The 16,478-nt window shown below is 41.4% G+C and overlaps 1 protein-coding gene across 1 annotated transcript in view; it reads right to left on the reverse strand.

The window, feature by feature from the left end:
* The window catches only part of slc1a7a (solute carrier family 1 member 7a), a 50,694-nt gene extending 36,860 nt beyond the window's left edge, over positions 1-13,834 (reverse strand). Inside the window, exons 1-2 of the mRNA XM_082513181.1 lie at positions 13,255-13,834; positions 6,957-7,036 (exon numbers count right to left, since the gene is read on the reverse strand). Coding sequence (XP_082369307.1) covers positions 6,957-7,036; positions 13,255-13,395 — 221 coding nt within the window. The 5' untranslated portion in view covers positions 13,396-13,834. The remainder of the gene's footprint in view (positions 1-6,956; positions 7,037-13,254) is intronic.
* Positions 13,835-16,478: the final 2,644 nt, after the last annotated feature.

Genomic DNA, 16,478 nt, shown 5'->3' on the forward strand with positions numbered 1-16,478 from the left:
TGGATACGCAGACGGGCCAGCGACTATGACAGAAGACACGACTTAAATACACTCAGAGAAACACCGGGAGATTACACACAGGTGGGGGACACAGCTAGGAGTAATTAACGAGATGAGACAAGGGAGGTAAAACTGAACACACTCACATGAGACGCAGACCTTCACAATAAAACAGGAAACAAGAAATCACTACACAAAGACGCAGACTAGACACAGATCAAAACCCACAGCAAACATGAGAACACAAAACCTGAGAGCAAAAACCAAAACCAGAATCACAGAAACAATAGATAAATAATAATAATGATCAACAAAGCACCAGTGAACAAAACGATCATTCAAAAATAAACCAAAACAAGAGAACTCAAAATGCTGGGTCGAACTGACCCAGAACCGTGACAGTGGAGGCTTCACCAGTATGGTGAGGGAGAAAAAGATGCAGGTATTAAATGTTTTAATCATATGAATCATAAAATACTCTAGACACATGTTTGCTATCAGCAACCTACTGTTATTTGTCACTTCTGCAGCTGCTCACACATTATGCTATCCCCAAACACACTTGTGTTTTGTGAGATTTATTCAGGGGTTTTTTTTGTGATTTTGGACCATTTTTCTGGTGTTTTTCTAAGCTACAGTGTGTTTGACCTTTCTGAGCCACCGTAGCATTACTATAAATGTTACCACAATGCTATTTACCCTGCGCTAAACTGAACCAAATGGTCTTTTACAGTATTTTCATGCAACATTTGAATAACAACAATTTAGTATTATTTAGATGTTCTACAGTATCTCTCCCCAACTCTGAAAGTGTCACACATTAACCTTTTTTTCTCTCCCTGGGAAATTTAGCAAATCTGCATTTAGCTACCAAGTTACAACGTATGAAAAACAGCACATAAGCACTTTGTGTTTGCTGATATTTGTTAAGGTGTTTTGAGATGACCTTCTACTTAGGAAATGTTGCTTCAGTGTATCTGTGAATGCAATCTTGCAACTTGCACCATGAATGCATTATAGTAATGAGCAGGAAAAAGGATGCCTTGCTGATGTAAAGAAGGCGTTGGATGCCATCATTTTCTTATCACTGAACAAGCGTCTCCTTATCATCAGCTGGAAGCAGTGACAGACTGCACGTGAGAAATTAACTAACTCAGTATTGACCATTACCCTAATCTGCCAATCAGATTAACAAATGAGATTTAAGCACTCATTTGTTGAGGGTCCTGCAGCGCCATTCCAGATCATTGTAGTCCATGTTAACCCCTGATTATAGCAGTAAATGCTGGAGTCTATCCCAGCTGCCACAGGGCAAAAGGCAGGATACACTTTGGACAGGCTATCAGTCTATCGCAGGGCTAACACAGACAGACAGCTTTTTAGGCTCACATTCATATCTATGGAAAGCTTAGAATTTGAGAGGAAGCTGGTATTTAGTATCCAGAGAGAATTCATGAAAAGTGCACACATAAAAGCCCTGGCCAGCTGGTGGATTCAAACCCAGGAGCTTCTTTCTGTGAACCAAGCTAATGCTAACCACCGCTCCATCTCTGTGCTCTAATGGGAATAACTGCCTTTACTCATCCTGGTATCCCATAGATGTTCCTCAGGACAGCATATACTGTACATAGGTTGGCAGCCTAAGATCTAATGCTGTATCCTAGACATTACTGGAGTCGCAAGAGATAATTATAATGAATTTATGTCACATATACACAAAGATGGTCATTAAATCTTAAGCTAGGAAATCTTTGAGAGATCTTTGTCCTTCTCTCTGAAATCTGCGCCAAGGTAGGATTACAGCCTGCCATGTGTAGCTGCCTTGACCATGATGGTTCAAGCACATGCAGAGCAGATCTGCCATAAGATTTTTGGACCATATGGGGCTTACACTCCTCCCTGTTCTACCTTCGTTGAGCTAGAGCTTTACAGTAATCCCACATCGAGATGAAACAGAGGAGGCAGAAACTCCTTGGAATGGAGTATATACTCCTTGGAATCCGTGGCAATCCAGTGATGCTATGACCTGTGTTTCAGGAGATCGCATCAATGTTCAGTTTAGTTTCAATGCTTAATATATTCAGAGTATTCATTATAATTTTGTGCCAATATACTGTAAAAAAGAGGCTCCGTCGCTCCTAATGGCGAGAATTATCCAGGAGCATACTTGCCACAAGATGAAATCATTAATAGGTACATTAATCTCATCAAAATGGTTCTTTTTAGACTTTTGATTCAAAGGGTTTTTAAATCAATCATCAGTCTGTGCCTTCAAAATAGAATGAGGCACCTAGACAGAGAGGGTTATGAGCTCAATCTGAAATCATGTAGAAAAAAGTCATGTTTACCTTTTTGAGAAATGACTTGAATATCAGACGGTCAGTAAGTTTAGTCTACTAACGTTGTTGAAATCATCGCCGCAGTCATTTCCAGACATTTTTCTAAGGAACAGCTGCAACGTTTGCCCACTTTATGAAAGTTAATACAAGCCTGTGTCTTTTGGAGCAAAAGGAGTCATGGAGAAGCTTAAGAACGCTGTTTTGATTGCTACTCAGTAGAATTATGTATTAATAAATGACTTATTAACAAATTCATATTTTTTTAGTTGCTGGTGGATTGCTGTATGGGCATCAGGGTTAGTCAGGAAGAAAAGTGTGCATAGCGCTGCCAGACATTGCTGTGGTATCTGACTCTTTGTACTGTATGCTGAGATTAAGAAAACCAATTTTCTATAAACCTCAAAGTGCACTGTGTGACCTCCCCAGCAAACTAACATCACTATACAGCATGCGGTTGGGATTTTAGCTGTAGGTCTATTTATCTCCCCTTCAGGGTTCAGGGATCAGGGCCAAGACTGAAGCACACCAGACAATGGCAAAATGAATCCTATAAAAATGAATGTTGTGATGTTGGTCTCTTTTAGTAAAATGGGTAGCTGGCAGTACAGAGTTAGGATTTAACCTCTGTAAACAGTCTTTAGGCGGGACTTTGGGTGCCAGACGATTTCTGGTTTTCATTTGTAGTCTGGAAACAAAACATGGAAGGCACTTGCTGAAATGCAGACTAAAAATCTCAGGCTACAATCTAATGATAGACTTTTGTTATTTTATTTTAACTTATCTGCATTTGCAAACAATGACCTTTGTATGGAACAGGTCTAGGGTTGCTGCATCTGCCAGAAACCCAAAATATTCGCTCTTGTCAACAGAAGCTAAGCCAGACGATGGTCGCTGCACTGTTTGAGCTCAGTCTTGTTTAGCCGTTTACACAGGGATGCTTTAGTAAAACCCCCTAAACACCATAATTGAGTCCAAGAACAAAGCGAATGTTGTCTTGACCCTTTTATTTATTTATTTATTTATTTATTTATAATAATGTTGATTAAATGCACAAACATTCAGGTCACCAAATAGATCTGTAAAGTTCATTTTTACCCTTGAAATCAAATTTTATAATAGTGGCGTTCAATTCAAATATATTTAACTAGCCCAGCATCAGATTCTCTCTTACTCAGTAGGCGAGACACACTTTACCATCAAGCTGTCTCAGCACAGCGAGGTTAAACGCATATTTGCAGCTAATTAGAAAAATTTCCTAAATATCACAATAAAAAAAAGCACTTGATGAAATATAAAGGAATGATTTGCATTCTGACAGCCAGCAAAACAAAACAGTCAAGCTAAAGAGAAGAACACAGCTCTGCACAACTGCAACATGATTTCTGTAGCTTGACGGTTAATCATCCAAATGCAACACACTAAATCACTCTAGCAACGAAGGGAAAAGGTGCAAGGACTTGAATTTGGTGCTATAGTCGAGTGCATGTCCTTTATATGTCATTCACTTATGACGTGTAAGTTATTTATAGTCTCTGTCTGGGAAATATTCACAGGGAACTGTCTGACCTAAGTGCGCCGTAGCTGACCACCTGCCTCGGGTATGAGAGCTGAAATCAGGCAGGCATTGCCAATTTTATTGAGCCACACAAAGAGCAATTAATCGCGTGTCGTACCGTGGGGCAAAATAAAAATCAGGCATTGCCAATTTTATTGAGCCACACAAAGAGCAATTAATCGCGTGTCGTATCGTGGGGCAAAATAAAAATCACAGCAATTCTCAAAAACAGATACTATCGTTAAGAAAACACACCCGGAGATTTCAGTCTAAGAGAGTGAGAGCTACATTAAACTCCCATACAAACAGCTGGATTTCTATCCAATTCATTTTGTGTGTGTGTGTGTTTTACAAAAACAATTAATTCTGAAAGCTGTGTAAACAACCTGTGGCACACCCACTCAGATCTGTTTTGTAACGCTCATTTTGCTGCCAATTATTTCTTACTCACTTTGTGGTTGTAAAGTGCTCGTTGTGTGGATGCTGCACATTTTGAAAAAAAAAACGCTTTTCATCTCTGACCTTCAGATCTGTGCCAAAGTTAATTAAATTCTAAAGGCCTTCATCAAAATGCAAATGCTCACTTTAAGCGGGCCCTGAATGAACCGAATGAACGTCGCATTTTCAGTATTTGTTACAATTAAAACAAAGATTTAATTTCAATCCCGTGAAACTAAATAAACAGGGATCATAGGGAGGCACAAAGTGCAGTTGCCATTGATTCAGCATGACGCGTTCATGGGATAATCTGGTTTCCGCTTTGGCTGGTGTGCAGATGGCAGTGGGAGGGGAAAAATGGGGACAGACAGGGCATAGGGCTGGGAAGGATATTCACCCCTACATAAGCCCTACTGTACTGTGCAGCCAGTCTGTGCATCCCAGTGTAGCTATCCGACAAAAGCAGGACATTGCTTGCGTGACTGCACTGTATGCATGCCTGTAAAGAGTTATAAAGAAATGAAGGCAGGAGGTGTAGCAGTAAGAAGTCATGCCTTCCACCTTTATTATCCAGTATCGCCCCCATCGAGATCCAGGCAGGTATCAGGGTCTGTGTGCTACAGACTCAAATGAATCTCCACGCTCAGAGCATCATAGAGTCGCCCTGATAGCTTTCAAGTTTCTGTGTGCTTTAACAGAGTGTTGTACTTGGCTGCATTTGGCCTCCTGCCTGCAGATACTGTTTCAGATTAGGTGTAGTTAACGTCTCTTGTCCTCACGTGCTTCGCTCTTGGCAGGAAACCTGCGTTGAGAGGATGCCCTGCTCTGAATCTGGGAATCTGGGGGAATGGATCATGGCTGTGTATAAATAGCAAATCACTGCACAATGCTTCACGCTTTTACTGCAGAGAAAAAGATGGACAGAGAGAAATACACAAGAAAGGCACATAAACACTGTCAGATAGAGATAGAGACAGAGAGGGAGACAGACAGGGAGAGACAGAGAGAGGGAGGATTAACTTCTCATCCAGTCTTTGCTGTTGCATAGATTGTAAGTAGCTTATTGCGCAAAGCAGCCTGCATGTAACCGGTGCGTTCGCATGATTTGTTTTGGGAGGTTTTTTTTTGTGTGTGTGTGTGTTCAGTACATCGCTGACCTCATGCAGGCAACTAAGAGCTTTGGGCCTAAAATAATCAAACTGGAGAACCTGGCAAGCTGTGCTCTACTAAGAATGGATCTGAAGCTACAAAAGGGCAACAGCTTTACTTGCGTATAGACATTACTTTTTAATCTTTAATGCTGAAACATGTAATTGGGCGCAGTAAATATCAGAGAACAGAGATCCAGGCTGTGCTTTTTCCAGCAGCCTCGGTCAACATGAAGCCATGCAGGGGCGTGGTTCCTGTAGGCTATAAAACTCAACCAACACAATTTTAAACTTAAATCAGAGTATGATCATGATTCATTTATAATTGCAGTACGTTCACATTTTGCATTGCAGTCTAACTGCATGCCAGAGCCAACTTTCCTGTTTAATACATTTTATTCAAACGTGCTTTATTTTAATCTTCTATTTCATTTGACTCTTTTAAATCTTATCTGTGGATGCCTTTTATCATTGCCTTGCAGTGGTAACATATTTCATCAAACAAGGCCTTACACGTCTTATTACATTAAGCATGCAGAATTGCCTTTTTCTTTCTTGTTTCACAGCAATTTCCCACAGTGTGTTTTCTTTGTAAAAGAAGACTTGTGCATCTGCGCTCTGTGTTGTATATATAAATGTATAACCGAGGAGGTAGAGTGGACAGGCTTTGCAGTTTCATACCTGGTATCTGCTCGTGGGTTTTCATATGAATGGTTGACAAATTGCTTTTTAAAAAGTATTCAAGGTAGATTTTTTTTTCAAGTTTGCAGTCAGTGCAGATTCTTTGTGGACAAAAGCCACACCTCCTGCTGTCACCAGACAGCAAGTGACAGCAGGAGGTGTTTTTCATCGTGTCACTCTGAGACAATAAATTACTTTGAAAATGGCAATATGAATTCTTGCTTTTCTATTTCTGCAAGTTTCTTTTTGCAGAAACATTTTTCTCAAATTGCTTCACTCTCTTTAAATGTCTTTGAAAATAGAAAGATGTGTATTTTTATATTATAATGCAGCATTTAATTTCTTTTTTCTTTTACAACGAGGAACTCTTCTTGTAGATTACAGTAAACACACCATAACATAACAGCTTAATGGTAGAAAAGGAACAGAGACCCTGATTTCTTACTCTGTCCATTTTCAGAGTAATAATCAATACCATAATTGACGGTGTGCAACCTGTAAAATCATTCAGTACATATAGAGGTAGGGGACGAGTGTAGTGACACTGATGTCGAAATGGGGACTGCAGATATTTTGTTTACTAATCACTGCAGCACAATATTGTTATTATGTATAATATAAAACTTCAGTGTACCGTAAAAATGTTTATCTTAATCACGATTGGCTTGGAGCGCTGAAAGCCAACATCAGTGTAGATAATTAAACAGCTCTTTTATCCACTTCAGCATTTAGTACTTGTGTCACTGAAATGTTGTGTTTATGTGTTTGTATTGTGCAGAGCTGTGTTGCCCTTACCTCGATACGACGAGGGGCAAAATTAACATCTTCAGCATCCTCATTAGCAGCTCTCCTGGAAACTGGAAGTACTTGACCTCCTGCAGGCAGAAGAGAAAAGCTGTTTTTTGTTTTTTTTTACTTTGCCAACAAATCTGAGGTCAAACACCATGTCAACATCATTATTATTACTGCAACACAAATTGTAAAATGACATCCTCTCTAAATCAGACATTGCCTTCTTTTTGTAACTTACCAAACAGACCCTTTTTAGTATACAACTGCCCTTTAGATTACACTTTCCCATGTAAAGATGACTTCAACACAAAACCGATTGGATCTGAAGAAACGCTCCGAGCCTTGCAAACCTCTTAGGTCACTTGGTATGGACCTTTTAGTTTTAACACTATATTCAGTCACTTTCAGATTACATGTTATCTGTTGCTTTTTTTTTTCAACCAAAGGCTAAAGTTGTTTTCAAGATCCAACATCAATATCAGTAACATCATTTTGCGTTCAATAACTGAACAGGCCTCAGTGTGTCTTTTGTGCATGTGTTGCCATCTTTCTGATTTTTCTGGCTAAAAAAAATTCTACACTGGCTCAAAACACAATGGCTGAAAAGCAAGGACAAGGACGGCGTTAAACATGTACTATTTTAGAGCTCTATTCATAGTACGGTTAAAAGCACTGAACCAATCACACTGAATCATAATTTGACGTAATCCCACATTCAAAGAATTTTTCCATTATTTTCAACTAAAATTTTGAGTGACGTAGGTTGAGTTAGAATTTTCATCCCTTTATTTTCCATCCACCCATCCATCCATCCATCTTCTTCCGCTTATCCGGGGCCGGGTCACGGGGGCAGCAGCCCAAGCAGAGAAGCCCAGACCTCCCTCTCCCCAGCCACCTCCTCCATCTTTTCCGGGGGAACACCAAGGCGTTTCCAGGCCAGCCGAAGGATATAATCTCTCCAGCGTGTCCTGGGTCTGCCCCGGGGCCTCCTCCCTGTGGAACATGCCCAGAACACCTTACCCAGGAGGTGCCCAGGAGGCATCCTTATCAGATGCCCGAATCACCTCAACTGATTCCTTTCGATGTGACAGAGCAGCGGCTCTACTCTGAGCACCTCCCGAATGGCCGAACTTCTGGCCCTATCTCTAAGGGAGAGTCCAGCCACCCTTTGGAGGAAGCTCATTTCTGCCGCTTGTATTCGCAATCTCGTTCTTTCGGTCACTACCCACAGCTCGTGACCATAACTGATCTACGTCCCTACCCTCACCTATGGTTTATCCTCAGCTATCAAAAACAAACACAAGTTTTCATCAAAGCCACTTGTTGTGTAAAAATGTAAGAATACGTATAAGAGAAGTTCTCTGCGGCCTGCTGGAGCGGGGGGGCTAGGAGGAGTTGGCCGTCCGACTGCGGTCTGGGGTGTGGGGCCTCCCTGCTGCTGCAGAGTCGGGGCGGTCTGCCTCTCCCCACCGCAGGGAAAAGGGTAACACCACCTGGGTCTGGGTGCAGTTCCCCCCTCCAGGGGCAAGGGTACCTAGACCCGGTTCGTAGAGTACGCTTGGGGAGTGTGATCGTGTGTACAGCGTCTCTTTATGTCTGTCTCCACGTTGGTTGACTGTGGAGTAAGTGCATATGAGAGCATGAGGGTGGGAATGGATGTTTGTGTCTATATGTCAGGTTGGGTATCAGACGCCACCTCTCTGGGGACATCTCAGGCCCTCCAAGGTTTGGAGGCCTATCTCCACCCACCACCACTTCCCCTGCCAGTGGCGGACTCCCTCAGGTGTCGGTGCGTTGGTGGTTCTTTGTGTCTGGGGGTGGGCGTCCGGGTACACACCGGCTCACTCCTTGGCGGCCGCTTATCAGGGCCTGGAGCCTGGGGCTCGCTCGGGCCACTTCGGAGGTGGGGTGCCCCCGGCCTCTCGGCCTGGGGCTCGGTCACTCAGGCACAGCTGGCTGCCGGCGGAGCTCACGGGCGCGTCACTGCAACTCCCCCTGGCTTCTGCTCCGCGGCTGCTGAGTGAGCCCTCATCTGGGACTCTCCTCAGCTCTTACTGAGACAGTGGCGCGGCTGCCCCTCTGTTGGTCTTCCTTGGTCTCTTGTGTTCTGGGGGCCTCTGGATGTCTGGAGTTTTGATCTCCTCCATACCTGCTTCATACCCTGGAGGACGGGGCTGTGGCTCCCCACACTCCCTAGCAGATCATTACATGGAGAAACCTTTGGAATACAAGCGCGCTGATCCACACAGGTATGCACACGGGTGTACACACGGGTATTCACAGACGCGGACTACAGCTTTCTTGGCTGCTGCCTCAAAGCACATTGTGCGCTGTCTATCTTGCGTGCTGCACAATATCGTTTATTACTTAGTATCTACTGATATCTACTGCTAGCTAGTTTATTGTGATGGTGCCGTTTTTTTTATTATGTTGCTCTTTGTTGTTTGCTTTCTCTTCTGTTTTTTTTCTCCATACAAGTGACCCAGGTGTTTGTTTGTTTTTGTTGTTTGTTTGTTTTTTCTTTCTTCCCCCCTTCTCACCGTCTCTTCTCCCCTTTGGTTTTCTTTCTCTCCCTCTCTTTCTTTCATTCTTTTTCCCTGTCCTATCCCCCAGTCATGTCTGTCCCGTTTGTAGGAACTGAAAATAAAATAAATTCACAATTATAATAAAGGTCAATCAAATGGACCAATATGGCAAGGCCATGATGATCCACTTGGTAAAATAAATCCGCTTGGCATCTTTCTTGGCCTTAAGACAACAATTCTGATGGCTAAAGATCCAAACGGGACACACAAAAAAAAAAGAAAAAAAGAAAAAAAAAGAATACGTATAAGAAAAGAAAAAAGAATCAGTCACGATCCAGGGTCATTTCCGTTATGCCTAGGTTGCCGTTATAGTTCAATGTTTCTTAGATTCTCCTTGTGTCTTCACCCCTGTGTTTAAGTCTCATTCCTGAGTCTCATTATGTTTCCTGTTTTATTTTGAAGAGGTCTGGTGTCCCATATTCATTGTGTTTACTTTCACTTCCCTGTCATTCTAATCAGCTGTTTCCCCATGTGTTCCCACTTCCCCTTCACACCATGTTTCCAGGTCTCATGTATACATGTCCAGGTTTGTTCATATCCATGTCAGGGTTCTTCATGTTGTATTTTAGTTCACCCAGTTTAGTTTAATGTTTAGTTTTGCATCAGTTTGCCTTGGCCTTTGTTTGCACCTTTTTTTTTATCAGCCTTATTAAACCTTTTTTTTTTTTAAAAATTCAAGCTACGTTCCACGTTCCATTGTGTCTGCGTTTGGGTCCATTATTCACGTTCCACACAATCTGCTTCCACACACTGTGACAAAGTCTTTAAAAGCAAATGTCAAGAAACTTTGAAGCAGTGACAAAAAGCATCAACAGTCTGAATAGACTAGATAGATTTGAAGTGTCTGAATCCCCTAAAGCAGGTGTTCAAATACTTCACAGTGTTCAAAGTAAGATTACTGTATAATAACATGTTAGAATAAATACAAAAAAAAAGTGCTTTTAAAAGTCAAGTTGCAGCTCTGCAAAGAAACCAGGAGCTCATCAGGTGTTTTTCACACTAATATTGTACTAGTTTCAACTACACAGGTGGAAACCTAAAAAAAATCTTATGTGACAACTAGAAAATCTGTTGGAAAAAAGGGGTACATTGATGTTAACATAAATATGTCAGCGATGACTTTTCATACCTACAGTTAATCTATCACTTATTAGTCAGATATGTCAGAAACATTGTTTTGGTTGATATCACTGCGATCAACAGCATTTACAGAAGAGCTCCCACAAAAAACATTGCACTTAGCTGATTACCTAATCAGCAGGTCAAACAGATGGGAGGTGGGGGAGGGGGGGGGGCATGTGGCAAAACGGAGGTGAAGAGTTGGAACAAATGAAATGTAAGTACATCACATCTGTGCATGAGATGATGGAGCAATAGAAGCTTTTTGCTTCTGTTTTTAAGTGGGAGAGCTTTTACAGCTAAATGGCCATGCGTGTGCGCGTGTGTGTGTAACAGTGTGGGCGGACGCAGTATGTACACGCACGCACGTTTATGTGCATGTGTGTGAGACTTTTTATTGCGTGTGAGGGACAAACACAGCTGCCACTGAGTCCTGGCATCTGCTGAAAGCAGAGCAAACTCTTTGTTAGACATGTGGTACTTGCGGACACACACGCTGAAGCCACGGGCTGGCATACGTATATGCTTGTTTGTATGCAAACCCAAAGATTAAGCCACGAAGCCCGATGATCAACACTTGCATCAAAGCTTTTGTCAAAGCCTTGTCTTGATGTTGATTGTTTTATGGCAAACTATTGTGTTTCTAAATTGCAGCTGGGCAGCTGAATCGCTCTGCAACAGTAGCTTTCTACAACGTGTGCAATTAGTGCATGTTAAATATTCTCTGTGCTCACAGAGGTGCAGGGTTACAGACCATCTGGGAAACAATCAGCCTTTGAGTGCTCTTACAGTGTGCACAGAGCTGTTTTTGTGACATGATGTAATTTACTTTTGACATTTCTGTGAGCCACAACTTCTAATTAAAATTACATTTTAAACGGCAATACCACTCAAACCTTTAATCTGCACCATTAATACATTTCCTTACATGGTAAATGGTAAATGGCCTGTATTTGTATAGCGCTTTACTAGTCCCTAAGGACCCCAAAGCGCTTTACACATCCAGTCACCCACGCATTCACACACACATTCACACACTCACATGTGATACATGTGGGTGTGTGAATGAGTGTATACATCTTCCTACTGTTTAATTTTCAGTGATATTTTGTAAATGTCATTTCTTCTGTTGCTTCACTGTATTTGGTAAAGGTTTATTTATTTATTTTATTTCATATTATTTGTTTTACACAATAACCTGAACACTTTAGTTCACTGGATCGCCTGCTGGTGGACATGTGCCATAAACCTTAGCACTGCTTTGGATTCTGAGTGCCTGCTGTGGGCTATTGCCAAATAAGAGTGGCCCATTCTAGAGTAAGGTATTCTACGTATGGACCTTTTCAAGCTTTGTGTGCTAAATATAAAACAGATGACTGATGCTGTCATCAAAGCACAGCTTTGGTTTTTTTTGCACCACATGGATCAAAACAAAAGCACCGTGATGTCGTACGGCTGACTCTGACAGCAGGTGGATGTTCAAATGCCCACAGTGTCAACATATTTCATCATATATCCAACAGCACACACACACACACACATCTACGTCCTCATCATTCATTTTCAAACAACTCACATTTTTTAAAAAAATTCTGTTTCAAGCACATCAAAGTCATTTTTCAGTTACATTTAGTTTAGACATGCTTTCTCAGCAGCCTCTTAGCATCTCCTGAATTCCGACTATTGAAGATCTCTTCCCATTCAGTCTTGTGTGACCTATATAAGTAAAAACAAATGGCATGCCTTGATGTGATTTCGTTTTTCTGCGAGCGACTGACAACTAATCTCCCCACCAGCAATCCCTTTTCTATGGATTCACACAGGCCATAGACGATCTGAAAAGCCCTGTTTCACATTTTAAACAGGGAGAAATACAATTCCCTCATCTTTGGAAAGTCCTTTGCTATTTTAGTGTCCCTGATATAGCTTATAGATTGGATCGTGAATGAGTCTGACCTTTGATGCTTTTCTAGGAGCAATCAAACCACTTTGACTGAGTTTTTTTTTTAAAAATATACTGTCACCTCTGAGGCCTTTTCATGTCGTATTTTGGCCTCTCTTTTGCAATTGCAGCTTGAGAGCAAAACCTCGCATAAGCCACTGGAGTTGGATTCGTCTGTACTGAGACATCTGAGACATACTTTAGTATTCATTACAGTGCAGCTCTGACTTCAGTGGGCAGAATTGGTGAAAGTATATTTAATGAAAGTGACAGAATGACAACGAATGTGTAGTTGATTGGTTTGTATGCATTTGGGAACAGGAATCTGCATGACTAATTATTTAATTTGTGGCTTAAGTCTGGTTTAGGGTTGGGGTTAGGTGTGCAGTAGATATGGCCAAGCCCAAGAGTCTAATTGTTTCTCAGTAGAACGCTGTCACTGTTTTTCTTTTCGCATGTTTATGTAAATGCTGGTGGTTATGACATGGAGTGGAGTTAAAGAGGCTGATACTGGGGAGTGAGGATCTGATTTTATCACATAAGAAGGATCCAGGGGCTGACAATGAGGGGGGAGATAAGACAGAAGGGGGCCAGCAGGGTAGCGCATTTATATTGGGTGCTGGGGGTGGGAGTAGGGGGACTAGGACTAACTGACCTGCTCGGAGAGCTGCTTGCCTCTGAGGAAGAAGCCCAACAGGCAGCCGATGACCACGGCCAGCACAGACAGAATGAGCAGTCCGTTCTGCTTGCAGACATTTTTCACTCGCCCCCAAACTTCTTCCAGGGCCACCGCCATCCTCCTCCTCTTCTCCTGGTTCCCTCTTCAACTTCTCAACCCTCAAAGAAAACCACCGGCAAGCCCCCCACCCTTCCACCTCTTATTTAGCCATATCAAGAAATCAGAGAGCCAACAGCTGCCACAGCACTGGAAAAATATCAGGGTGTGGCCGCAGCAGGTGGGAGGGGAAAAAAGGGAATAAATGTAGAGATTGATAAGTGAAAAAGTATGCTTTTAAGGAAAAAAATAAAAAAAAGTCGAAGATTACGCACGAAGAAAAGTCATTTAGCTAATGGAGGAGGATTCAAAGTAAAATTGAAGAGGTAGTCGTCCAAAAATAAAGCACTTCAGGAGTTTTTCTCCTCTGAGCTTCTTCCTCTGTTACTTCACTTTGAGCATCACACAGATCCTCTCTCCCGATCCCTGTCAATCTGTTTCTGTCTCTTTCTCTGTCAGTCAACCCCTCCACCCTCCTTACCCTTCCCCCACAGGCACATTTCAGCTGGTGACCAACAGGGGGCTCTGCGACAGCTGGTGGTATTGTCATCGGGGTTAATACTACGATCCTATTAGGCTTCACTGCACAACTCAGATCAAAGGCTGGATTAGAGAGCTCTCTGAACAATTGCACAGCAGATTTTCCCAGACCAGGAAAAAGAAAAAGAAAAAAACAATCCAAATACACCTGCATAAGGTAAATAAGGTAAACAAACAGTTTCAGGTAAAAACTATGCCCAACGGTATTGATGAACTGTTGCTCTGTTTTTGCAGAGATGCACTAACAGTGAACATGATGCCAGCTGAATGCGCACTGACAGAAATAAGAACGCGCACAGTTGGGCTGAGTACATAAATATGTACCAGAGCATCATATATTATGTGGAGCATTATAAATTATGCAAAGTCCAGCATATTACAGGTACACTGATATGAGCTGGAGAAAAATATTTAGAAATATATTTAAAAATATTTATATTTTCTCTCTGAAGATCCGATCAAGTTTATAGACTTGATTAAATATGATTTAAAAAGATTAAATATGGACAGCTGGGCATGTAAAGTTACTCAGTAAGTCTTGCTTGGTACACTATCCAGAATTTGAGACTGATCTCGAGTAACAGTTCACAGTTATAAAACTCAACAGTGCCAAAAAAGACTAAAATAAGGAAAATACTTTGTACATTCCCAACTATCAAACAACCCCGAATAAGCAAGCACTTATCGACAGTGGGAAGGAAAAACGTCGTTTTAACAGGAAGAAGCCTCCAGCAGTCTTAGACTGGAGGAAGCATCTGCCCAAGCGATTGGGGATGAGGACAGGGGAACAGGAAAGAAGAACTTCAGTCATTACTGTTGCTGATTATAGCTTTCCACATAGCACAAACATGATCTATTTATGACCTGTTCTCTTAGTTACTTGAAAAACGATCATAAAATAGCATGAAATAACTTGATACTGGGAAAAATAGCATATCATAATACGTACCTTAACTTAACTTTTCCCTTCAGAAACATGAGTCCTAAAAGTGAGTTGAACCATTTGGTGTAAAGATAAGAAAATAGACATCAGCTAGGGGATGTTAGTCAAAGTTAGTCATCATTTTTTGCTGTAATGGGATCATAGCACTCGCTGAAAACGTGGTTATAGTGTTTTGTGAAACACTATGAGTGGATTGAATGGTGGGATTTAAGCAATGAACAATAAAAATCCTAGATTTTGATTAAAACACCGCAAAAAGAATATATTTAATGGCGTAACTGAGCTAAAATGTTATGAATTTAATGAATTCTGGAATTTCTTGCTAAATAAAAAAGTCTTTATCTGAAGAACATAATATCAGTACGGTAGTATATGTTGCTTTCACGCCATGTATATGTATGCTATAACTGTGGACTGTACCCATACCATGTACACAGTGGTTCCCATACAATAAAAGATGGAATTAGCCACCCTAACATCAGTCACCGGTTTCTGGATTTTTTTCAAAACCACCATTTCAGCTTTATGTGCATTGCCATCTTGAGCTTTCTGAGCCCAATGTGACCATATTTAGACCAGTTTGTAGGATGCTAAGCAAACAGCTAACAGTGTCAGGCTTACATCCTAAAATGTATGGATACAATACATAAGAACCAAAGGGCAACAGTGAAAGCTAAAATAATGAAGCCAGTGTGGAGGCTGCAGAAACAGCATTTCATGTAGGTGTCACACATGAGGCTGGTTACAAAAAGGAGTTAATTCTCACTGACTCTCATGTTGAAATGCCCGATTTGACAGCGTTAAATTACATTCACACCCTGATACAAAATGCAGTTTTGACTTCTATGGATATTTTTCCTTTTCATTGGTTGTTCTCAGGCTACAGTTTATATTTTTCAGCTGTGAAATTTTCTGTATTTTTGTAATTGCAGCTAGGACTTTTATGCATTTTGAACAATGTGTTTATTTGAGCTTTTATTTTAGTTTTTATCACTATCTTTGATTTCTTGAGTTTTTTTAGTTGATTCCTGCCACTTCTGTGTTCTTTTGTGTCTTGTTTCAAGTCTCCGTTTTTGTTTTAGGTATTACTCAATTCCAGTGTTGTTATTTGAGTCCTTTTGTCTCTTGTACTTGGCTTTTAGTTTTATTTCCTATGTAATTGTCTTGATTAATTTCAGTTCTGTCTTGTTACCCTCCTGTCTCCATTTCCCTTGATTACCTCAGTAACTATGTTGTTTGCCTTTCAGTGATGTGTTTGAGTCTGTATCTTATAGACCGCAATTTGTCAATCAAAGCAGCCACTACAGTACCATAAGACACCTGTGGTGGCATTGTGTGGTTTGGGGCTCAGCCGCAAGTGAGAGGTGGTGCAGTGGGTTCACGGAGTAGTGTCAGGGGCAGCTAGCTGGCATAGTTGGCAGCCATCATTAACTAGGTCTCTCCTAGATTTACTCAGTAACATGCTGGGATGTAGGTGTGTGTGTGTGCACAGAGAAGGGAGACGTGGCCGGCGACTGAAGTGTGAGAGCTGTCCAACAAGCACTACAGTAACATTGTACAGCCAGAGAAAGAATTAAAATATTTGATTGGTCAGACAACAGGCAGTTTTCCTTGTGTAGCT

Source organism: Aulonocara stuartgranti (genome assembly GCF_965226115.1).
Source record: "Aulonocara stuartgranti genome assembly, chromosome: 18".
Taxonomy (NCBI): Eukaryota; Metazoa; Chordata; class Actinopteri; order Cichliformes; family Cichlidae; genus Aulonocara; species Aulonocara stuartgranti.